Source organism: Drosophila yakuba, chromosome 2R, assembly GCF_016746365.2.
Source record: "Drosophila yakuba strain Tai18E2 chromosome 2R, Prin_Dyak_Tai18E2_2.1, whole genome shotgun sequence".
NCBI classification, from domain to species: Eukaryota; Metazoa; Arthropoda; class Insecta; order Diptera; family Drosophilidae; genus Drosophila; species Drosophila yakuba.
This window is the reverse complement of record NC_052528.2, coordinates 14684540-14709967: the sequence shown is the minus strand read 5'-3', so window position 1 is coordinate 14709967 and position 25428 is coordinate 14684540. Positions and strand designations below refer to the sequence as shown.

General features: G+C 44.9%; 1 protein-coding gene and 1 long non-coding RNA gene across 3 annotated transcripts in view; one reads left to right on the top strand and one right to left on the bottom strand.

Annotated features, from left to right (window-relative positions):
* Positions 1-86: 86 nt before the first annotated feature.
* The window catches only part of LOC6530662 (apoptosis-stimulating of p53 protein 1), a 33859-nt gene continuing 8517 nt past the window's right edge, over positions 87-25428 (bottom strand). The window contains exons 1-8 of one of the 2 annotated variants that reach the window (XM_015197246.3): positions 17257-17529; positions 5942-6252; positions 5335-5602; positions 4072-4289; positions 1962-4000; positions 1657-1874; positions 1334-1536; positions 87-1238 (exon numbers count right to left, since the gene is read on the bottom strand). In XM_015197246.3, the coding sequence (XP_015052732.1) occupies positions 1194-1238; positions 1334-1536; positions 1657-1874; positions 1962-4000; positions 4072-4289; positions 5335-5602; positions 5942-6118 (3168 nt within the window). In that variant the 5' untranslated portion in view covers positions 6119-6252; positions 17257-17529 and the 3' untranslated portion in view covers positions 87-1193. Of the gene's footprint in view, positions 1239-1333; positions 1537-1656; positions 1875-1961; positions 4001-4071; positions 4290-5334; positions 5603-5941; positions 6253-17256; positions 17530-21443; positions 21503-25428 lie in introns of those variants that run through there. The other variant, XM_039372313.2, reaches the window with a different exon arrangement.
* Positions 5609-6356, top strand: LOC120321047. The gene is made up of 2 exons (XR_005560598.1): positions 5609-5849; positions 5913-6356. It is a non-coding gene; the product is annotated as an uncharacterized LOC120321047 (long non-coding RNA).

Sequence of the window (25428 nt, the reverse complement as noted above, 5' to 3'; positions counted from 1 at the left end):
CCTCCGAATGAATACTGAACTTGAGCTGTTGTTCGATCAGAGAAAACCCAATATATTTCCGAGATATAATAAAAGCCCAGAGCAAATAAGCTTTCTTAATCGTTTTTATTTTCCTCTTTCAAACGTATTTGCATTTCAATGTGTTTTGGTCCTTAAACGCTAAGTATTAAGCAATCTGTTTATTAGGTGTAATTAGATTAAGTTAAATTATATTGTTTAGCCTATAATGCGATTACTTGTCAACGAATCTTCCGCCTAATGTAATTTACATTTCCATATTCAATATAAATTGTTTAAATTATTCTCGTCTTTATACAAAAATCACATTCGATTTGTTATGTATTCACTTCTTGTGTGTGTGTGCAAGTTTTGTTATGCATAAGTGTTAAAATGTTGCCTTTCGACGATTAGCGTGAACTTTGTTCGAGTTCAATTAAAGTTTAAGTACTAACTTGATATATGCAATTAACAAACTCCTGCTCCTTCAGCTATCCGTTGATATAACATGCTGTGTGTGCGTGCAGCCTTTGAGGAATATAAAATTTCTAATTTTCCATTTTTCATTTTCCACTTTAGCAATGAGAACTTTTTCTGCAGAGACTTGAAGGTGAAGTTTTTGTGGCGAGCAGGCGGCTGATATGAGTTATTAGTCTAGGCCTTAAAGCTAAGGAGCTTAAGTGAAATTCAATTTGCGGTTGTACGTATGCAGGGGGTGGTGGGCGATATGCTCGTGGGTGGCATGGTGGTATGGTGGTATAGTGGTATGGTGGTGTTGTGTGGCTGATATGTGTGGCTGATATGTGTGTGGGTGTGCTGAACTTTGTGCGAAAGCCTGGCTAATTGAGGGCAGTCGTCGGGATAAATGACTCAGGCGGAAGCTGCTGCTCCTGCTGCTGCTGCTGGTGCAGTCGGTTCCATTCCATATGGATGAGCATATGGTGAGCCTCGTTCTGCTCCTCCCTCCTCCCTCCTCCATCCTCCCTCGTCGTCCTTTTGTGTTGCTTTTCCCAAACAAAAAGTAAACATAAAGAAACATGGGGTCGTGATAAATAATTCCCCGATGACTCCTGCGGTGGCACGTGCCCAGAATGAGTATCGTCTAGATGCCTCGGTCCCTAGATATACTTGGATATATAGCGCTTCTGGATGAGTCGGCCGGCCTTGCGCTTCAGTATGGTGAAGCGTATTAACTGCTAATCGCTGAAGTGCGGCGAATGCGGCGGCACACGCGGATACAGCTGTGAATGAAAAGGAGTTGTCGCTTATTTCGCATCCGGGCGCGTTACGTGGAGAAATTTCATTAGCTCCATCATCATCAGCGGCATCTACTCACCCCCAGGAGATTGCGGGGCACGTAACCCTCCTCCCCGGCGGCATTCCGTGCCCACCACCACTCGTTCTCGGCATCATCGCCCTTGCGCAGCACGATCAGTGGCTCGTTGACGTGGAAGGAGAGCTCGTCTCCGTTCTGGGCCTCGTAGGAGAACACGGCGTAGACGTCGCCATTGTGCAGGATGCCCAGCTTCTCCTGAATGCCTGCAAAGAGTATTGAAGGGTAAAGATTATTACTCAGCTTAAGTTATCAATGGCCAGCTTGTACCCCCATCTATCACCTGACCTTTCCCACTATTTCCCTAAGATCCTAGCCCTACTTACTGTATAAGTACTCGGAGCAGCCATCGAATCCTTCCTCATCCTCCTCGCACTTTTCCGCCGGCGTCTCGTGATCCGACAATGTGGAGGCAAACAGGCAGGCGCCACTCTCCACCAGGAACTTCACCATGGATAGATTGTTGCAGCTGGCGGCACAATGCAATGGCGTCCAGCCATCCGAGTCCTGGGCATTCACATCGCAGCCAAACTCAACGAGGAATCTGAGGAAAAAGAGTACAAAAAAAAAGGAAAAAATCAAGAGATTAATTAGATTGAATAAGGCGAGCAGAAGGCCCCGTCTCACTTACTTGACAATGTCAAAGTGGCCGGCACAGATGGCATTGTGGAGCGCTGTAATCCCCTCATCGTTGGCGGCACTGGGATTGGCCACTTGCATGGCCGTCTTCTTGACCAGTTCCAGTTCGCCTTCCAGACTGGCGTCCAGCAGCAGGGCCAGTGGATCAAAGCTCACCCTTCTACCCAGCTTGGGTTTGCCGTTTCCCGTTCGCTCCTTGATGTTGCTGGTTGTCGCGGTTGTCGTCGTGGCTGATGCGGATGTTGATGTCTCCTGTTGACTGGGGGCCACCATTCGATCCGTTTCATCCGCGCTGGACTCACTGCTTGGCGAATGTTGGGGGGATGTGTCCGGCATCCCATTCTCCGTTGGCTGTCTAAGCGAAGGCTCGGATTTCCGCTGGTTTTGCAACTGCAACAGAGGGGGCTTTTGTTGGCCATTGGAACTGGCTTGGCTGGACTTAAGGCGAGGTTGCTCGAACAGCGGCTGCTTGCGGATGGTCAGTGGCTTCGCCTTGATGGGCAAATTGTCGTTGATGTTCAGGGACTGCAGCCCAAAGGTCGCCGTTTGCGTCTTGTTTGCTCCTCCACTTCCTGGTCCGCCCGTGGATCCGGACGTATTGGCCTCCACGGGCGATGGCTGCTCTGTGGGCGACATCTTGCTGGGCTTGGGCGGCAGGGCTGGTCGGGGATCCGTCATCACCACTACATTGGGCGCCACGCGATTCACCTTGGGGCTGTAGGTGATCATTTTGGGTATGGAGCTGCCGCTGGACACCGAAGTGGGCGCCACACTACTGATGGGCTTGCGTGGCGGCACGGCCAGGTTGCTCACCTGCACCTGCAGCGGCTTGGAGGCATTGGAAACGGCGAGGGCCACTGATTTACTTATGGCCCCCAGGGGCATGCTGTGCACGGTAAGTTGTTGCTGGGTGTTGCGCTCGGATAGGGTTTCGCTGGTCACCGAAATCTCGTTTTTCTTGGCCTGGGATTGCTGCTGATCCTGGCTCTCCTTCGCCGTCGCCTGCTGGTTGAGTTTGCTTATCAGTGCCGAGGCCGAACTGCTGCTGCTGTTGGAGGAGGTGCTCTTGGGAATCTTGCTGGCATTTGCAGAGGCGGGTGGAGATGTGGCGGATGCTGCTGCAGTTGCGGCCTGATTTGCTGCCTCTGCTGCTGCCTGAGCTGCTGCTGCTGCTGCCGCTGCTGCTGCCGCCGCTGCTGCTTCTCGATCTCGTTTCTTGGGTCCCACTTCCGCGTAGATGTGCGTGGTACTATCCATGGCCTCCGTTTGCGCCTGCTTGCGCATTTCAGCCTCCGTTTTGGCAGGAGCCGTCAGCAGCTTCTTGGCCAACTTGGATTCATCGCTTTCGCAGCTGGAACTGGCCACGGGCACGGAGCCGGCAAAGAAACCACTGTTTTGTCCCAGTTTGACGTGCGTCATGTCCTGTATGAGCTGGTTCTGCTGGTTGGTATTGGCCGTGGCCGCTGCATGCTTCATGCCGCCACTCAGATAGCTGGCCGTGCTCGTGATGGTGGACTTTTGAGGCGTGTGGATAAAGGGTTCCACGGCCGCCACATTGCCACGGGCTCGTCCAGCGGCGGCGGCGGCTGCAGCAGCTGCCAGTTGATTGACCTGCTTTTGCAGCAGTTGCTGCTTCAGGGCGGCCACCCCACCATGTTTGCCCAGATTGCTGGCACTTTGCTGCTGCTGCAGTTGCTGCTGCTGCTGTTGCTGTTGTTGCTGCTGGGCAGTTGCTGCTGCTGCTGCCTCCAGCAATTGTGCAGACTGCACATGGAGTTGCTGCTGCTGTTGCTGTTGCACTGTTGACTGTTGTTGCTGCTGCTGCTGCTGATGTTGTTGGTGCTGATGCTGCTGCTGCTGTTGTTGCTGTTGCTGCTGGTGATGGGTGTTGGCCTGCTTTTTGCGCTGCAGGCGCGTCTGCAGCTCGTAGATGCGCTGGTCCACCGACCGCAGCTCCGCCTGCCTTTGCTGCAGTGCCTCACGTTGCATGTGCAGGCGTGCATCCTGCTGAAGCGACAACTGATTGCGGTACTGCAATAATGAACAACAAATACTTATGCAAACAATGTTCCCAATTAGTCGCTGATGTGCTGTCCACTCACCATCAGTTCGCGACGCAGCTTCTCCAGTTCGCGGGATGCCTGAGGAGGAAGCGGCTGACCAACTCCGTTGCCAGCTGCTGCCAGGATATTCACAGGACATCGTCGGTCACGTCGCAGCTCCTCCAGTTGCCGCGTCAATGCCTCCACCTTGGCCACTGCCAAACTGAGCTCCTTCTCCTTCTCGCTAAACAGCGCTCGAATCGAGTCCAAGTCATTGCCTGCAAATGGTTGAAAGTACTTTGTGCTAGAAATTGCTTGGTATAATAAGTGTCCTGACCCTATTCTAAATATCTTATATCATTTACCCTTAGACCGGGAAAAAAAACAGAACGGTCTTGTGGTTATTACCCTGGTGATAATGTTTAATCTCATGCGATGATTAAGGCACACCAGTAGATCTTAATTATACTTCACAACGAAACAGGCTGAAGCAATCTGTGGCTGGGCACTTGATTTCTGATTAAGGAAGGTGCTGCTTTCTTGAGTGTTCAGCTTAATCAACAATGCCATCCCCGATCCATTCCCAAGCCCACTAACTATTTTATAATCGCCGGCCGCCTGCTGGTCGCCGGTGTTTCCCTTTCGAGGATTTCGGATTTGGGTTGCCTGTTCAAACTAATTACGGCCACAACACAGGGCGCCAGCTCATTAACATAATACCCCTGTATGGAAATGTATGGAAATGTGTGCGCCATTGTGCCCCAGTGTGCGGTGTGGGCCAACATCATCTTAGCCATGTTCAGAGGGCGTTGTTCCCGCCCACAGGCAATCATAAAGGACAACAAAGTGGCACACATACATAAATTAAATTCACACACGCGACGGGCTTGAGCTTGGGCTTGGGCATGTGGATGCGAATGCGAATGCGAATACGGATGGGATGGGGTCCTCCGGAATGAAGGCAGGCCACCACTCAACACGGTTTTAACACATGTTAATTCACCCAAAGAACCCCTCTTCTCCACTTAACTCAATTGGAGAGGGAAGCTTAGGAGCGGATGGGATATCCCAAGCAGATGCACTTGGTGGCACTTCGCCACCGGCCTTCATCCACCATTTTCCTACCCACACTGCACAAAAGTTGCATAAAATATCTATACATTTAATAAAAAAGCACCAGATTGTGAGCCAGTATTGCTGTATTATTTTATACCTTTTAAATATACTAATAATAAAATGATTTCAGCGTACCACAAGTCTCAGAGTAAGGGGTTTGTGTTACGCTGCAGCCCAGATAATGCATTTTTCTGCCAGTGTACTCACTCAGTGTGACATTGTAGGTCTTCTGCAGATCCACTTGACCCCGCAGCGCTCGCAGGCGGCGCAGCTTGGACTCCTGTGCCTCCACCCGTTCCCTTAGCCGCCGGAGCCGCTCGCCCTCCGCGCTGGCCACTGCGCTGCGCACCTCCTGCGACTTGAGGAAGCGCAGGCGCTGCTCCTTGGTGGCCAGCAGCTGGTGCTGGCTGTCGATTTGCTGCTGCTGTCTCAATGCCATCGCCCTCAGTTCGGCTGACGTCAGCCTGCTGGGCACCTGCAACATACAAGATGGCAAACAGATTGGGATTGAGATTGGGATGTCGGATCGTTAGCGAGATAAGCGTCTGAGTTGGATGTGAGTCTGTGTCAGTCCACAACCATCCACAGACCACCCAACCACCCACAAGTGAGAGAAATGAAATTTCACAATTTATAATCCGAGGCGTTACCGTGAAAACCCACCAACCCACCATGGGCAACATGGTGAGCAAAACTCAAAAGTCAAACTGAAAGTTGTCAACGTTCGTGGTCAGCCATAAATCAAGTTATGCTTAAGCTAATTTCGGCCTTTTGTTGTTTCGCAGATTGGATTTGCTCCATGGATGATACTTACGTTCAGCTTGGGCTCGGAGGTCACCACCACTCCTCGCGTTGGGCTGACAAAGGCCAGCGAGGCTGTCGATGATGAGGACGATGTGGAGGATGAGGATGACCGGTGGGCGGGCATTAGCGATGCGGGCGGCATCTTGGGCAGATTGCCGGAGACTGGTCGACACACGCAGGTCAACATTTTCGACGCGCTCTTTTGATTTTTCGCTTCGATTTATCTTTGATTTATTTGAATTTATGATTCGTTTCGGTTCTTATTTAATGCACTTGGAGAAACTAACGAGTTATGATTTTCAGTTCGAAGGATTGCAGTCTCTGTGTTTTAAATAAATGCTCTATACTTTAAGTCTCAGTAATCCCAAGTGTTTATGGATTAAAGTAAAAACCTATTCTAATGTAATATATACATATATAAAGTATTCTGAGTTTTTTCCAAGTGCAGTCTTTTGTGAGTTGCAATTCCATTCACGGGCCTGCGATGGCATCCTTGACTGCAGCACCAAAGCAGGAACAGTGGCACCAAATTTGTGTGTTATTTTTTTATTGTTCAAGAAAATATATAGTGCACGAGAGTTTGGCGGACCCTCCAACCATTTTCCTCCCTACCGACTTCCCGCTGCCCATCGTGGAAACAGGGGAAACAGTGGGTGCCAGTGGCAGTGCCAGCTGGCGCCAGTGCCTCCGCCTTGTACTCGTTAATGGATTTTCAATTCAGTGCCTGATTGAAAGCACACTTTGTGTGGATGTGGATATGGAGGTGGAGGAGGAGGTTGGGCGAGAGTGCACAAGTGTATGCAGCCATGTGGTTCTTGGGGCGGAATGGTGGGGGGCGTGGGTGGATTTGGTTATGGGGTGTTTACCGAACGCCTACGGGGTTGTCAATGGCAACGGGCAGCGCCCCAAACAGCCGTGACAATAACTGCGCTCGATGGACTCCAAGTACCAACTGCTGAAACAACAAAAACACGCGGCAGTTAAAGTCATAGTTGCGTGTACATAATCGCTGGCACTCACAATTACATAAAGGATATGGCAAAGCCGAGGACAGGAAAAAATATGGTAAACCGGATAGGAGCAGATCTAGCCCAAAACGTACTTGTTATTCTCGAACGGAGAAACGCATATATAACCCCCTCGTATATACATATATCCACTCGACGGTCTAAAGACCGACAGCAAACAATAAAATGCCGTCATGAGGATTGGCCAGGGACACGTCCCCAGTCTGTTATCGAGTATCGTGTCTACTTCACGCCCACACTGAGGATAAACTTGCCGGACACAATCAAGGATCTAGTAGCTAACTCAAATGTATGGCAACATGTCTGAGGGGTCCTTTGAAAGTTGTTTTTATAGAACTTCAATTTGACCCATATCAAGTTAAATATCTGATTCCTTATTTTATTGAAAGTGCATACAGAAAAGTCTCCTTATATGTTTCTTTATTATATTAAAAGTGCATGTGGAAAAGTTTTATACAAGTTGAGCACATTTTTGGCAATAGACGAATATCCTCATTGATTTTCAAATATAGTTAACTAAATGAACATATGTAAACATTCAGCTAAAGAGTAAAGAATACATAGAAATGCTGAAACTCAGTACTGTTGCATATTTTTGCTCACTGCAGGCAACTCAACTCAACTCATCGACTAGCACTCGTTCCCATGGAGCTCTTTGCTTTTGGCCTCGCCGAGTACAATTGGCTTCGGTCGCCATCATCAAGTCCAGGGACGAATTGATGACGGCGATGAGGATGACAATGACGATGAGGATGATGATGATAATGATGGTGCTGCAATGGATTGCGCTGGCGAGTGCTGCTTCAATTTGGAAACCCACAAGATGATCGGGCAGAGAAGAAGACTGCAATGGATACTTCCACCACTGCCCCAACCCCCATGCAATTTATTGCCCCTTTTCTGGGTCGCATTATGCTCGAGAATGTTGCAAATAAAAAGGAGACACATTACGGCGAAATTGTACAAAAAATAAAATGAAGAAGCAGCGTACATATGTCCCCAGACAGCGCGTTTCGCAGCTATAAATCACATGTAAAACACCAGCCGTAAAGAGAGAGTCATCAAACATGTCCGGCAGTCAGCTTTCCACCGTCCATGACTGACTTCAGTGAACCGATCCTTAAGGAAAACCATTTGCAGCTGTCATAAAGTTAGCCATAAGCGTTTTGTCAAAACTCCCACTCTCTGCCCCCAAACTTGGCAACTATTTAAAGCCGAAGTTGCTTTATCTTTGGGCCATAGTTTTAACGAACTTGCTGGCAGCGTAATGAATTAATCTACTTTCCACCGATGCCATCTGCGCAAATATTTGCTCAAAAAAGCAAACTTTGCGGCAGCAACGGCAGAGTAAAAGCGAAGCTTCAAACTTGTCGAATGCATTGAGACCGCAGAAACCAAAACCAAACCCAAAAAGCACGGGACAGGCGATGAATGTATCCTGTAAATTCAATGTGGCAGCAGCCAAACAAGCCATCCAGTCAGCCAGCCAGCCAGCATTTTCGAGGAATATTTTCCAATTAACAAAGTTTGTCATAATAACTCGCTCGCAGCCAGGAATCTCCAGCATGTAACGAGCAATGTGCTCGGCGTTATACCCCCGAAAACCCCCATTCTACCCATCTCTATTTACATTTTTGCAGCCATTTATGGAGCTGACGAGGCTAAGCACGAAGGGGGCAGGGGAAGCAGGAAAGGCTGGAGTAGTTGTGGCAGGAACGGGAGCTGTCGAGGAATCGGCAGCCAAGGACTCTCCACCCAGTCCCAGTCCCAGGAATTTCCGGCATTTTCGCTGACGCAGCTCAAAACGTGTACCACTGAGAATAATATGTTGCAATATCAGTTTCAAACTGCCAGCCAAACCATCGTTAATCCACGAAGAATATTATTTATCCGATCTCCCGTTCTGGTTTCTAAAGGAAGCTCAATGGAGTTAGTTTTTTAGAGCAAAAATCTAAGGGGTTTGCTGTTGTACATACTATAAAACAGCCACCTATAAAGCTCAGATTTTCTTTCAGTGCACCTAGAGGGGAGGCAAAAACGCAACTATTTATGTTGCACAGCGACGATGTAACCCTTTCCATTTCAGATGGGCTGCGGGGGGCGTGGCAAAAGCCAACCAATATAATTGTACATTGAAAGATGTCGGGGAAAAAGTCGCGACGTCGTTTGCCATTGTACAAATGTTGTTGCCTCTGGGTGTTGCTACTTTTTGTGCTGCTGCCACTGCCACTGCCACTGCCACTGCCACTGCTGCTTTTGGTGTCGGAGCAACAAGCATTTTATTGATTTTAGCCACTTTTTTTCCAAAGGAGTGCGAGCTTGCGTTTGGGCTCCTGGGGGCAGGACATCGCGTGCGCTTACGTTTATTGCTAATTTTTTCCTCTTTGTTCTACTTTACTTTCGCCTCTCTACTTTCTTCGTCGTAACTTGCTTTTCTTCCTGCGTTGCCTCCGCTGCCGCTCGCCGGACACTTGGCTGGCCAGTGTCCTTGCGCTGCACATTTCCAAATCGATTACAAACAGGATATGCACTGCGGAAGCGTGTTTGATGGAAGTGCCAGCCGCCGCAAAGCGATTAGAAGGGGTGGCAACTGCCCTTAGAGACGCATGGCAACACAGAGCCCCCCTAACCTGCCACAGAGCACACACATCCGGCTGTGATCCCGTCACGGATTTGAATTGGATTGGCCGCCATCGCCTTTGTGGCCATTTTGTATTTTAATTAATTCCAGCAACTGGCGAAGGGCGAAAGTTTTGCCTATGCGGCCAAAATGTCCGCAACTTTGCCAATTTGTGTGCACCGATGGAAGAGGAATGAGCTGCGCTGACAAGGACACCTGCAATTCACATTCTTATAGGTAAATGTGTTCGCTTACAAGTATACATGTAAAGCGCCAGGGATACAAGCTGGCTAAAGAAATCCTTAGGAGCGTAATTTCAATTCATTAAAGTACTATAAGCTATGCAATTCATTTCGTCAGTGAACCACGAGCCAATTTGCAATTTTGACAGATACGAGACCCCACAGATGGATATTGCCAGTGGATTCGTTTACAAAAATAATCATTTAAACCGCAGAACCAAAGCAAACCCGCAATTCGATTGTCAACCAAATTGTCGGTGGCAATTGTGACATTTCTGCAGCCCTGATAAAAACATATTCCTCGTAGTTGAACCACACACATATGGTGAATGCGGCAAGGATCCTTTGCCTTTGCTTGCCCAAAATCAAGCTTCACTTTCGTGTTAGTTACTGGAGCAGACATTAGTGGCACTCTCGAGCGCCTTCCAGTTCCTCCAGCTCCTTCTGCTCCTCGTGCTCCGCCGCATCCTTTGGCCATGGCAAACGGTTTGTTCCAAGTGGTTTCAGTTGCGAGTGGCTTTTGCCTCGGCAAAAAGTTTTCCACACTCATGTCAAGGAATGGTGGCGAAGCAGGGTGCGCAGGGTAAGCGGTCAGGAACCTGGGGGGAAACCGGTGGGCACAAGGGTCTTCTGCGGACCAACAAAAACTCTGCTAAGGGGCTTAAGTCGTCGCTCACGCGAATCTCTCTTCGCACTTTCCCGCACTTCCCACTCCGGAGGAAGTATTTTGACGTACTGCTGATGTCCGGCGGACGGCTGCGGTTGCGGTACAGTACGGTACGCTTTAGTTTCCTTTGGTTTGGGTTGCCTTCGTCCTTTTTTGCTTGGACGGCCCTTAACTTGGTAAACGACCATCATACACCGTTTGCAGAAATCGCCCGTCCACAGACCACACGCGTTGTAATTCCACTGACCCTCATTGGGCGAATAGGGGTGTTGGGGTATAGGGGAGTTTGAGTTCGAGTCCAAGTCCGTGTCGGCTTTTTCACGTTGTATTTTTTTGGTTTCGTGCCAAATGCTTAACACTCAACAAAGTTGAGAGTTGAAGCAATTTTCCGCAAGAGTAATTAAAGCAACGGACTGCCGGCCAAGGGGGGTTGTTTTTCCGGGGGGCATGAAGTAGGTGGCGGTTGCCTTTGGGTCAAATTTCACGTGAGCAGCCTCTGACCTGAACGGAAAATTCTCAAAATGAAATGCGAGTGAGTTCAAGGTCACTGCAATGTGCGCGAAATGTAAGCGAATCGAATGTAAATTATCTGAAAATAACTGAATAATTACATGCGAAACAACTGCACATTGCTGCATATGCAATTAATGTTTCGGAAGTGATTTAACTTGCCTGAATGCTGAATAAAAGTTATTGAAACTTTATTAAACGATTCTTAAACGCTTTTAAATCAGTTTTTTTGTTTATTTGAAAAGTAAGCTCTCTGAATTTCTATAGAATGTAAAGCCAAATTGTTTGCCCAACAATCACATAACTTAAAAGTTTCAAAAATGCAAAAATATCAACTGTGATTAAATGGAATGTGTAACTTCCGAATATTGTCAAAAGTCGTTAAGTCATTGGTAAATTGAATAATTTGCAGCTTTTGCAGCCTTTGGTCTTCTCTAAAAACCACTGCAGTGAGTTCTCCCAAGGGAATCCTATTTCAAGAGCTCCTGCCCGGAAATCCAATAAAGTGTTTTGCAATGAAGCAATTCCTGCACGATTCCCTTCGCTTGCCTGCGCTCATTCGAAAAGTGTTGCATACTTTTGAGGGCCCACAAATTGAGAACTTCCATATTGGGTGCGATGCGATGCGAAGAGGAAGGAATTACTTTTTTACTTCTCTGTGCTGTCAATCGATAGAGTTTGGCCCATTGAACGCAACAAATATGCAATCCCATTCAATCGGCATCGGCACAGCACTTAAACTAGCTGGAAAAAGGGTCTGGCAATGAAACCTCAAAACCTAATATATACTGACAGCTTATTGGCATTGCAAATAATTTGCGTTAATTAAGTGACTGTCAGGATGGGCGCAGTGAAATAAAAAATGAAAGGAATAAAGGACGAGGGCGGTTCAATGTCGATGCACTCGTTATCGACTGTTTGGCAACTTAATTGCGTTTGCTTTTGTAAAATTTAATTCTAATTTAATGCTTTATTGAATTGCGCGGCTTCTGCCCTTCACACACCCGCCGCCCATCCCATTCTCCAACATTGATGACAGCGAAAAAAAAATGATAAAAAACAATAATAAAGCAAAATAAATAAAAGCCAAATTGAAGCATAAAATTTACACGCTTCTGTCGCGCAGCAATTGATTTAACACAATCATAAAATATAAACAAACAGTGTTAAATAAAAGAATAAATAAATAATAACCTGAGATGGCGCGAGTGCCACTTGGACGAAAGGGCATATAACATTTACGCCCATTTTCAAGCGCAGATTATGCAAGCCAACTGGTCAGCTGGCATGGGAATGGAAGTGGGAATGGGCCCATGGTAAATTGTGGCCATAATTCAGGGAATTAAATTTAAATTTACCAGGCAACAAAGTGCGGCAGTGCTTCACTCGGATGCTCTGATTCTCGACCCCACTTGCTCCGACAAATAATAGTTCAATTTCTCACGGAATTCATTATTCAGGACTGGACAGGATAGTTGGTCCGCCTTCTTCGTCCTTATTTACCATTCTGCAGACCTATTAGGCCGCATACTTGAGCTGGAGACCCTGGCACCGGCTGCCATTGAAATGACTTTTAAAACTTTTTACAGTTGTAATTATTATAAATAAATGAAGCGCAATTTGGTGGGTTCCCAGCAACTCCCTGCCCTGTCTCTTTTTTGTGCCTCTTCTTTGTTTATTTCTGTTCCGTTCCGTTCTCTTCAAATGTCCTTGACGTGCACGCGTGTGTGTGTGGTTCTGCTTGTGTCTGTTTATTATTAACTCGAATGACGACCCAAAAATTTGCTCATTTCCAGAGCTGTCAGACGTAGACTAGCAACCGAGGGACCGAGAGACAGACAGCCAAGAAGAAAGGAGTGGCCAAATCCTGGCCGACACTCAACTACAAATTGGCCAGCAGGGCAGGCATGTGCAGATGTCCTGCGACAGATTCACAGGCAATTATTCAGATGGGCTTCGGAACCAATTTGCTTGCGGCTCGATGATGGCATTAATTTCCAGCCCGTAATAATATGTTATAATTTTTTTATTTTATGCTCCATATTTATGGCCAAACGGGCGCCCGTGAAGCGTTATGAGCAAAACAGATTTTCCACTTTGCATAAATTAAGCAGAATTTAATGGCTGACTTATTTAAATGGCTTCCTGTGGCCCGACGCACTGTTTGTTTAATGGAATCGAAAAGTTTGAAATCCCAATCTCTCTGGTGCATTGCTTTGATGACTTTTCATTAAATTATGCTTTCCGCATTCCATTTCCCTGGCTTAGAGAGTGAGTGGCCTGAGCACTGAGCGCTAACAGAGTTATAAAAGCAGAATTTTCCATTTTCCATTTCCCGTTTCCTCTGTTTCACTGCTCCTCTATCTTTCGGGTTCACTGCAGATGCAGTGACAACAAGACTGTGCAGCAAACCATCGAGGGAATCCGCCAGCCATAACGAACCCAATACCGAAAATGGCCCAAATTGCATTCCCTGACCTTGAATTGGCCCAATGGCTTTCACTTAGCGCCATGGGAATGTTAATTACTTGGCCATAAAACAAGGTGGTAATCTCGATCCGTGTCGCAATCAAACTATTTATGCAATGTGCGTGCCGCTTGAGGAATCCACAGCAATAATGTTGTTCTAACAGATTTCATTGGAACAACAATCGAGCCACATTCTATCACAAGAGCAAACAGCTGGCGGCCAATATCGTGTGGGGTTGTGGATTGCAGATTGAGGATTGTTGGTTTCGAAGAGTAATGGCTAGATAGCTATCCTGTTTTGGCTTAGCTTGGTTAAAAGTTGGATTGCTTTAATGGATCCAAATGCACTACCATGAGAAGCAACATTCAATTGCATCGTACTTGCTATTCAGTAACAGCAATAGTAGTATGTAATAAGTAACTGAAGTGCTATACTCGTACACGCTGAATAACGAGCTCTGAACTCTTTCATGCCCGGAGCAAAACAACTGGTAGCAGTGGGAGCGAAACATTTATTGTAATTCGAAATCAATCAATAGAACCCATAAAAAAGTGAGTGGGAAGTCGTGGAGATGAGCCAAATGCCAAATGCCCGCATACCCGCATCTGTAAGCAAACAGTTTGCTTCTCTCCCTTGACTGTTTAATACTTATTTAATCAAGTTAATGTAGTTAAATCAGCTTAAGCAAATATTCCCAGCAGTGGCGGCTGTCGAACACAATGGCCCCAACCAAGATAAAAACCGTTCATTTTGGCCTTGGCCAAAAGAAAGGAAGGCGAATTCCCATTCTACCACACAGAAACTAATACAGATAAAAGGGCATTCATTACAAAAGACCAAAGCGGCAAAGTTTTTCATCGGCGGCCGATGTCAGATTTGCGACATCAGCGCAAGGATCTCAGTACTCAAGATTCTACACCGAGAAAAAGAAATGACCTCAACCTCGATAATAACAAAAGTTGTATTGAGAGAGGATATTACGTACTTCGTGAATTTTAATGGCAAATGGTTATGGCAATTCATTTAACTTAGATATTTTTCATAATTTTTGATATTCAACAATTGATCTGAAATGCAATACCCTATTAAGGCAAATACCTGATTTTATTTGCTGTGCAAAAAACCAGCGACAAAGTGAAGGTTGTGCGGAGTAAGTGGAGCTGGACAGGGGCAGAATAGACCTGGGACCACGACCAATGGCCACCGAGTGACCACACAGCCTGGCGTCATTAATATTAAGTAATCGTGAAGGATGCTCTCTGGTGTATAATACGTCCTTGCCCCTCCCCCACCACTCTCCAAGCTCCAGCAACGCCAACCTGTCCCTTGGCTTTTCGCCGCCCTCTCAAACAACCTGTGCTCGGAAGTTCGTGAACCCGCTCATTGACCATGAGTTAACCATGAGTGTTGACTGTGGTCGTAAATTCGACGCCTTCCTGCCTTTCTGCCTCCCACACACTCATCCACCCACCTAAGCAGTTATGAAGAAGCGTTGGGACAATGGAGCGTGGCTAGGCCTCCCAGGCCGCCCACTTTCAATGTCTCACAATGGACAGATTAGTGAAGTGCCAAGAGCAAATGGTCCTGGCCATCGGGTGCAGAAGCAGGAGCAGGAGCAGGAGATGGAATCGCCCTACGGCTGCAAAAAGGAGAAATGGCCTGAACGGAAGCCAAATGGGGGCTAAATCGAAATCTGGTGGTCAGCAAAGTGATTTTGTGAATGGTTAGGCAAGAAATACATTCAACAATTGATAGGGTGATTTAATTATAGCACCGAAATTATTAACTTAAGGCAAATTCAATCTCGATCATATTAAGAGCGTATATTTAAAATTGGAAAGGACAACAGTGTTATGTTTCTTTGAGTCATTAAATTTATATTATCCAGATGCTTAATTGCTGTAGAAAGGAAGCAACCAAATGACTCCAACTTTGCACCTTTGATTAGGTCCATTTTAGCTGCTGTCTTTTTTCTTTTCTGCTTCTGTTTTTTTTGTGCGCCCGGCAGGTAATCTAAAAGTTTTCCATCTTTGAGCCTTGCGACCCTTCTGGGAAATTTAGCAGAACCTGATGGGCTTTTCTTATAAGTGTATGTACGTACGGGGAGCCAAACAAAAAATGGGTTAAATTTATGAGCTTAAGATAATGCGGTGCCCGAAAAAGAGCATTCACAGCGAATGCTCCGTCGCATGTGTAGGACATTCAACGCAATTTGTGCCGCCTCCTAACTCCATCTAACTCCTAACTTAACCGAAATTCAAATTAAATCAGCTTGGACCTGACCCAAGTTGGGTTCGCATTCCTTGATGCTTTAATTGCACATTAAGCTTAATTAACAAATTCATGGAGGAGACGTGGCCTCCAGTGGGCCAGGCCATCCGATGGCCCTCATGATGATGTGATGTCTGCCATTTGTAGATGGAGACGTACATAGGTGGAATGTTAGTGCTGGAAATAGTTTTTACACATTTGATTAAAATGTTGCAAGTCCAAGTTTTGCTACTGCCACTCGTTTCTCACTTTCAACGCCCGGCAATTGTGGCTATGCAAATTGAGTTTGTGGCAGCTTTGTGTAAATTTAACCGGACACTTGGACACGCATAGTAAATTAAAGTGCCACAAAATCGTCTAGAGAGCAGAGAACTGGGTTGGTTTTTGGCTGCAGCGGCATTATCATCTTCATTAAAATTTTTGCCCAGAGCGTCTTTTCAATGCCCCCTTTAAATAAGATTAAGCAGAAAACAGCATAAATCCCGGGCTGCAGCGGGCGATCCTGGCAAAAACAAAAGCCGCCTGCCCTTGGCCCCTTGGCGAGTCAAAGCCGAAAATGAGGGTGGCCAACGGGGCGTATGAGCGTTAAATAAGTGTGTGCAAAGTATCTGCGGCCAAGCTGCGCTCATTAAGCGAATTCAGGCCAATGGGTGTGGGTGTGGGTATGGCTGCAGATGGGGGTAATTCGTGGGCTTATATTTCCGAGTCACCTTTTTCTAATACCATGCCACGTAGGCGGGTGCACTTCAGCAAGATGGAGGCAACAAATCCGCACAAATTGCACTCGCAGCGGGAGTGCAAAATCGGAAGGCGGCCGAAAGGAGTGAGGAGTGCGGAGTGCGGGAGTGAGTCGCTGTCATGCGACATTATTGATTTAAATGCCATAAACACCCAAAAGTAGAACACTGACACACACCGACACACACACACACACTGCCACACACATCGAAGCACAGCAAGTGGCACATCCGAAAGATACTTTGAATGTTTTTCAAGATAGCCCGCCAGCGGAAGCTAAAAAGCCAAGCAAAAACAAACACGCCGTAAAGGTGTAGGTTCGTATGTGCGGCCGGGTGTGCTAACATATTAATGTCTGTGTGTGGGTAATATGCCGCACACGTAGACAACTATTAACTAAAAGAGACACAGACAGACGGACGCACTAAAGCATACATTTAGGCGCTGATGGCCGGATGTTTGGTGTGGTGTGGTGTTTGGTGTCATGTGGCACGGTGACATTTGCTTGGAGTTGAAGCTGTGGGGCCATTCCCACTCCCAAATGACTACCCGGCCTGCTAAGAAATTTGTAACAGATGCGGGCCAGCTCACAATTGACTTCACAGGGACCGCAAGTAATTGGAAAAGAAAGAAAAAAAAACTGCCGGCTGCTGCTGATATTTTCTCTCGAATTTTTGCTTTGTCGCCAGCACTGAAAGCGAAAAAGCGCGCGATCCGCCCGCCCATTATTTTTTTTGCGGGGCCCCCGTAATTGCGGGCCCAGATAAGCGCTTTATTACCGATTCACTGGCTTTTATCGCATTTTAATAACTCACGGAAAATGCGCCAAAAGAGCCGCCCCCCCGCCAAAACAAAGTGTTTACGTTACGTTACGTTATTTTGGCGAATCAAACCAAAACCGAACCGAATCCAAACGACGTTACTCGATGTTTTATAGCGGCAAATATAGCGAAAAGGCAATATCGCGTTAGCTTCGAACTCTCGCGACCGCCAGCCAAAGCACAACTGACTATAATGCCGCTGGAAAAGCAGAACTGAACACTACGACGACTGCCGCTGCTTTGAATTCGAAAACGAAGTTCGTCGGGCGGCGGCAAAAGAAAAGCCGACAGCTGGAAAAGCCCGAGGAAAAGCCGAACTGCGCGTCAGACGAACCACTGCAACTAGGGGGGGTGTTGGGCGCTGGGTGGTTCAGTGGGTCGATTGAGTTGGGTTTGGGTTGGTGTTTTGGGGTGGTATGGCCCGAAATGTGGGTGGCCTTGCTCACTTGCATTGCCAAATTGCCGAAGACGCCGCACGGAAGTGCGTGCGTTGCTGCAGTTCTGCTCCTCGGGTATTGTCCCAATGAAAGACTGAGGACTAAATTCGCATATGAGCATTTGGCATGCATGGATGCCAGTGGAGAGGCACTGCATGTCGCTGGCTCATTATTATGCTGATAGAATGGATTAATAATGCCAAAATGCTTTGAGAATACGTTCTAATTCAAAAGGAATTTCGAGGCATTCAGTAAATTGCTGTGTTTTAAATCAAAAAATTCAATTAGCTTTCTTTGACAGCCTCATTGATATTCTGCACATTATTAGAGCGTATCTAAGAGACACACAGATTATAAATATATATATCAAATATAATACTTAAGTCCTCTTGTTTGTTAAACAATTTTATGCAAGAAAAGCAGCGAATATTTAAAACTGAAAACTATATCCAAACAAATATAATAACCCGAATTATTTCTTATAATCACAGAAATATATAAACACATGATGTGCCATTCTACAGGAAATCGAACCATCTGTTAATCCATGATTTGTGGTATTTCTTCTTGACTTTGGCCTATCTCCTTGATATGCTGGAGGCGTTCTAAGTCCCACTGTGTCCGACCGACCCAGCCTGTCATTCTGTTGCGCAAATTAGCCGCCACCCCCTCCACCCACCGGCGGGTTAGGCTGTCTTGTTTTTTTTTGGTTTTTTTCGAAATGAAACTGTGTGGGCTGCTAGTAGCTAGTTTCAGCTTAGCAGCTGCCTGTGTGCGTGTGCATCAAATCATTGCCGACTTTTGTGCGCAAATATTTACGACAACTGGCATCTGCTCATTCCCGTACCTCTGCGTATGCACCGAGAAAATTAAGCTAAAGGTAATATTCATTATAAATTTTTCATGCCTTCTTCTCTCTTATCTTTTATTTTGTACTTATAAAACTTTTCGTTTAAACAGCTGTTAAAACGTGAACGTGCACTGCAGTTACGAACGCGTGAAATGTACCTGGAGTAGACCATCATAATAAGTATAAACATATGCATTTATTCATTATTCAAGATGACAATAGTAAGTCTATAAATAATACTGGGCATACGTGTCGTATGAGTGATATGACAGAAAAGTAACTGAGTTACGTGTGGAATGCTGTACCTTGTTTCTAAGTTGAAGTATTTGCATAAAATGTAACGTCTAAATAAACTAAATAAACCTATGGCGGTTTAATGGAATAATACGATAGCAGGATTTCTTTCAGTGTGATGACCCATTCCCGGGGTAAAGTGACACCGAATAGAAACAAAAGCATGCGTCTAACATCTAACGACGACAACAACCTGTCACGCCAGCTGAGGTACGACTGGGGGATTCGTTGGGTTCACGGTTCGGTTTGGCCATGGGTACGGAAATGGGCACGGGCACGGGCACCGAAGGTATGGCAATGGATCCCCTAACAAGGCATCCTGCAGAGAAAGAACGATGGGGAGTGGGAAGGAGCGACAACAATGCGTCGGGGGGTCAGCAACAGAAGCCAGTAACCTGTGGAGATTCAGAAGCCGGAGCAGGAGCAGCAGCAGCAACAGCAGCGGAGATGGAGATGGAGCTGGAGGTGCTCCACATGAGCTGACACTGGCAGTCAAACAGAGGCCCAGGGAACCCTGGTCGTAATGGCCTCTAAACAATGGGCGTGCTTGTTTGGCAACAGGCAAACAGGCAAACAGCCCGTTCGCCATTGCCTGTGCTCCAATGCCATGTGTACATTTGTCTTTTTGCAAATTAATTTATAAACACAATTGACATTGAGCCGGAATGTAAATATGCCGCTGAGAATGGTTGTTGCCTTGCATTAAAAATTCAAGTCCCACTCTGTCACATCTGCATGCTCACCACATGTGTGCGTGAGCCTTTGCACTGTGTGGGTGGAGTGCCTGTGTATGTGGGTGTGAGCGGGTGTGTGTGTGTGTGTGTGCGTGACTCTGCCCCCTATACGAGTGTCTAGCTACAGATGATGTGTGTGTGTGTGTGTGTGAGTGTGTGTCTCGTTGTTTGTCTTTCGCCATGGCCTGGCATATTTATATTTCCCTTCAGGAAGCAGCAACAAAAGTTGCGAAATGCCAAGCTGACGTTGCACTTAAGGAAATGGGCTAACACAAATATTGCTGAAATAGAGGACATTCGGTGGGTGGCGTCGTCCTGGGAAATTCCAATATTAGTTATGACCTTCAAGTGTGCCGCCTTTCAAATAAATAATTTAATCAATTGCTAATTGAGCACTGGCGCCCATCAAGATGCATATTTTCTAGATGAAATTCCACGTCAATGTTGGGACTTCTTTCATTTGGCGCTCAAGTACACAACGCCAAAAGGTCACAACTCTTTTGCTAGGATACTATGGTGAAACGTGAAATAAGTCATTTCTCTCTTCCAGTGCACTTGGGATAGAAAAAGGACAAAATTGAAATTCCATTCTCCTTAACTTTGCTAAACGGCTATTAAGTTTCCAACGTATCTGCTGGACCATAATTCATCTAAAAATTGAGTCCTAGTCATTGCTATGTTTCCAGTACCCCACAAACAAAAAATGGTTGAAAATGGTTGAGGTGAAGACAAGACAAGCCAAGCACTTTCAGCTGAAGACCAACAACAACAAGTTATCGTTGACTTAAAAACTGATTTGCAATTTTATAAAGAGCTTGGCTTTCACACAAAGGTGGGGTATTTCGTTGCTGCCGATGTACAATGTATATATGCAACGAGAGACGAAAGCAGCAGCAACAGCAGCAGCAGCAGAAACAAAAGCTAAACAAAACTTTTATTCGTCCTCATCGGCCGGCAGAAAACTGCTGACTGACTTGGCTGAAATTTGTCGACCAGGCCTAAGCCGCAGTGTCTCCCTTCATCTGGTGACCTTTTTTGGCTGGCAAAAATTGTAAAACTCATTTACATAACAATTACCGCTTGGCACGGCGATGTTCCCCCACTTTTCCTGCACCTCTCCCCCCATTTTGGGCCAAACAAAACTTCACATTGGGTAATACTTTGAAGTCTGGGCCGAACTATACACACACATACACATATCTATTGTTTGTTGTTGCTCTAATGTTGTGGCTCACATGTTGTCCCTTTCCGTTTGTCTTTCCATCGCACTCCCCCGCTGGTGGCGCCACCTGCCGGCACTAGCGGGACTGACATTTTATTTAGATTGCTTTGCATTTTCAACTTTTCTCTGTTTTCCAACCGCCAACTGCGTGCAATTGTCGTTACAGAGAAAGAAAATATGACACTTGTCCATTTATGTATCCCACATACATATGTGATCCAACGCGGTTTCATTTAGCTGAATCATACTGTAACTTAAACTTACATACCAAATTTAGCTATGAATGACATTTCATTGAACAAATGTTCGTTTTTGTATTCGTTATTATATAAATGAATTGCTTTTTTTTATCATCGTATTTTTTTCTTTTCTGTACTGTACTGTAAACTTCCACCGACTGGAAAACTCGCTGGCTTTAAGCCGCCCCGCACTTCACTTTCATTATGTGTCAGTTGCATTGTCTTGACTTTTCGCATATATTTCCCCGAGTTTTCCAGCCCCAGTGGATTTTTATGTTCGTGTTGCTGCGGTTCCGCCCCGGTTATGTGACACAGGGAGCTGAACTGTTTGGGTTTGGGCTTTAGACACTGATTAGCCGAAGCACTTACAATTTCATCCAAAGTGTTCGTCGGCTCCTTCATACCATGACGTTAGAGATTCATCCAATCTGCCGGCGAGAGAAAGCAAACAATGGAAAAGTCAGAATCGGCAAACAGACAAACAAATAATCATTAAATATCAGATGTACAAAGGGGGCGGCAAACGTTTTCAGGTGCCTCAATATACAAATGCTTGCCCCCCAATGAGGGAGGCACAACTTCTGGGCGAGTGTGTGACTTTGGCAAATATATTTAAGCAAAACCAGATAAGCTAAGCACAACATTTGAATTCGTGTCATTTAAAATTAATCCAAACATTGTGAAACACCCATCGAACCTTTTTGGTTATTTTTTGTTGATTATTTGGTAATATTGCTTTAGATTTGGTTTGGGGTTGATTCCAATTACTTTAATTACTTATTTCTGTATTTTGAATAAAATTCTTAAATACTTCTTAGTTTTTAAAAGGGTACCAAATGATTCGACACGATATAACTGTATTTTTGAGAGGAGGCAAGAATGGGAGGTTAGCAGGTTTGTGTTAGCCAACAATGCAAACTCTCAGATACTGCCTCACACACACACATCTGAAAGCACGTATTTGTATACAAAAGGCAGCCTTATCAAGTTCGAGCATTGTGCCGTAGAAATATTTAAAAAAAAAACAAGAGGGAACACTACAGTCGATTTTCTCGACTATCAGGTACCCGTTACTCAGCTTAAGTAAAGAACGCGCTTAGAAGATATTTGAAAATTGTTAAAAACAAATGCAAGAACATAGTAAAATACCTGGCCCCGGACATCCTGCTACTTACATACTTTTCAACGAATCTAGAATACCCTTATACTTTCAATTGACAGGTATAATACTAATTTCCTTGTCCTCATGCAACATATATGGAGGCAGTGATTCAGATAGGGAGGTACAAGATGAATCTTGGCATTGGGTTCGTCCTTTCAACGCGCCCATCTCTCAGCCAAGGCAAATTCACTCTTTTTTTGCGACTTCTTTAGTTCAACAATGAAGTAAGAAGCGAAGGGCACGAGCTCAAGGAAAAAGAAAAAGTTCATTCTTATTAAAATCATGATATACACAGCGGGAACTCGCAGTCATTTGCATTTCCCAAGCACTCTCATGGTTCGGAATAGACTTTTTCGGTGCTTCTGTTTTGTAAGTTGATTGCCACATAAATTTCATGTAATCTAATAAAATTTGAATTGTCGTCGACTCCTGTTCTCGGCCCAATGTGAAAAGTGAACTGCCAGCCGCAAAGTATCCAGCACCTACACAGTCTACAGTGAACTAGAGGTGGATCGATTTTAAAACTTAAAAGTATACCTTGTAAAAACGAAAGCAAAACTCAACCCATTAAAAGATCTTAAGCAATGTAAACAAATTATTTAGTTGTGACTCCATTCAGTATTGTTACTTAAACAATTTATTGAAAATCTTTTCACGCACTCATCTCTAGCTAGAAATTCCAATCCTGTTTGAAATGCTGATGGAGTTTCAACTTTGAACGGGCGATAAGCTAATCAAATTAATTCAACTTAAAAAACTTGGCAAGCGAATTTGCAACAAATTAATGTTATTTCATGGCTTCTTAAACTTGACACTGCGGTAACTACCCCCACTTGCCGCCCCTTTTGTCAGCTCACTTCAAAGTAATTCATTTCTGATTGGAAGTTTCCTGTCAGCAATTTTACTTTTTCCTCAGCCACTCCTCGCTCGCTTTTCACTTTTCACTTTTTGTGTGAGCGAAAACTTTTCTGCATGGCTTAAAGTGGGAACGTTTATGGACGGATGTGTACGGATGTTGAATTCAGCAAGTTCGAGTTTCCACACATTTTACCCCACGAACAATAAACTTGGAAAACATACTCCATCGCCGTCGGAGAGAACATTTTCCAGTTTGTTGATCGAAATCTCTGGGGGGTCCCACAGATCGATGGTTTCTGAAATCGCATATCCTGGGTATTTGTAGGCAAATTGCCCGCATTTTGTTGCCCCCTTGAGTGCGAGTATCTGCTGGGTTATTTGTAAACTTTTTTTCGGTTGATACTTTGCAACTTGGCAGGGGGGAAGTTAATCTCGCTTAGACAAAGTTCTCCGTTCTCCGTTTCCGTTAAAGGCATTTGATTGATTTTCCCACCCGCAGCTTCGATTGAGTGCGAGGGACAAATACTTCAGTCACTTGCCAATTCGCTCGAATGCAGTTTGCATGTTTGATGACAGCTCCAAACGCTTCTGAATTCCCCCTTCGCTATTCGATAGCTCAAAGTTTTTTTTTTTTTTTTTGTTTTGCATACGCTCGCACACCTTTTCCAGCACCACAAACAAAACGTGTCAAATGCACAAAAATCCAAATTCTCACATAGCCAGCCAAATGAAATTGTGAGGGCGATGCATGCACCTGCTATATGGAAATCTATACAACCGCATTCATATATATATTTTTGCATACAAATAAATAGGAAAAGCCAGGCGAATTGAACCAAAGCAAATTGGCTTTAAGCAACAAATTTCTTAAAGAATTGGAGACCATTTTGTGAGGAAGTCAATCAAATAAATTGGCTAAAGAAAACATTCATTGGTAAACTTGCATAGAGAATATTAACTCTTGCATTAAAATATCTAAAGCCTTTCTTTTTAGATTCTGCGATAATTTAATAAAATGTGTTTTCATGCATTAATTGGTACAACTGTGTTCATTATTTATACATTTAAGCATTCGTATGAATAAAATCCCAAGGTATTTCATAAATTCCTGCCAGCGGAACCTTAATCATTAGTAGCTTAAATTAAGTCAGTCATCAGCCGTATAATTTAGAAACGCAAAACGCTTTTAATTGGATCAATACCCCACAGCATTTAAGGCAATTGTCAATTTGACAGTGAATACATTTTGGTCCAAAAGTAAACACACATTTGAATGCAAATCCCTGGAGAATGTTTACCCTGAAAACAAGCGGACCGATCGCAATCGCATTCAAAAGGCTGGCTAAAATATCAACTGCAAAATCATTTTAATAAATGTGTAAATTGCAACTGTTTTAATTATTCGCCAATGCTGTGGGAATTGACGGCACTAAACAATAAACAATTGCGTATCCTGATTGAAAAAGCGTGAACCCATTCACAATTTGGACAAGGCCATGTTGTGTTGTTTGCGGGTCGAGAGTTTCATTTGGATTGCGTTTGGGGTTTCGAATTCATTTGCGACCTTTTCATTTAGTTGGTTTCTGGTCTCTGTGGTATCATATCAAGTTCCACTTCCGCTCATCAGGGTTTTACATAAATTAGAACAAAACTGGACAATGCAATTTTAATGAGAATTAATCTTTCAGCCATAAGTGGGGCAAATTGAATTTGCAAATGTGCGTTGGGATGTTGGGGAAATTAGAAATTTTAAATTTGAAAAGTGGGCAAGTGGATAGCGGTAGATTGGGTTCCGCCAATAAACATGTTCTCGTTGTTGTTCTCCTGTGGCCGTTGCACATTTGCCAAGCGCCACAGGGGCAAATGCTCTATCCACACACAATATGGCAAACAAGTGCACATGTGTGGGAATTTGGCAAATGTACAGCAAAAGCGCGAAAATAACACCTGCAGGCTGCAAACTAATTAAAATCATTGCGGCCATTTCGATCAGGCTCGTCCATTGAATCATTCAGTGCGAATAAAATAAACATGATGCCTTTTACATTACATTATAATTTAGTAAACAACTCTTCTTGATCCAGTAATTTTGGATTAAAATTTAATAAATAAATCACAAAGTATACGAAAAACTTCCTAGTTAGGAACTTTTTCATTAAAACAGAAAATATCTTTTATAAATTGCTTTTTGCACTAGGCGAATATTAAATGAATGCAGCAGCAAAGTAGTCAAATGGCCAAGAATTTGCAACTTCGGCGTGCCCGAAATAATTACTTAGCCAGCTAAACAGTATAATTGCGATATTAGAGACTTGGCCAACTAATTATCTATAG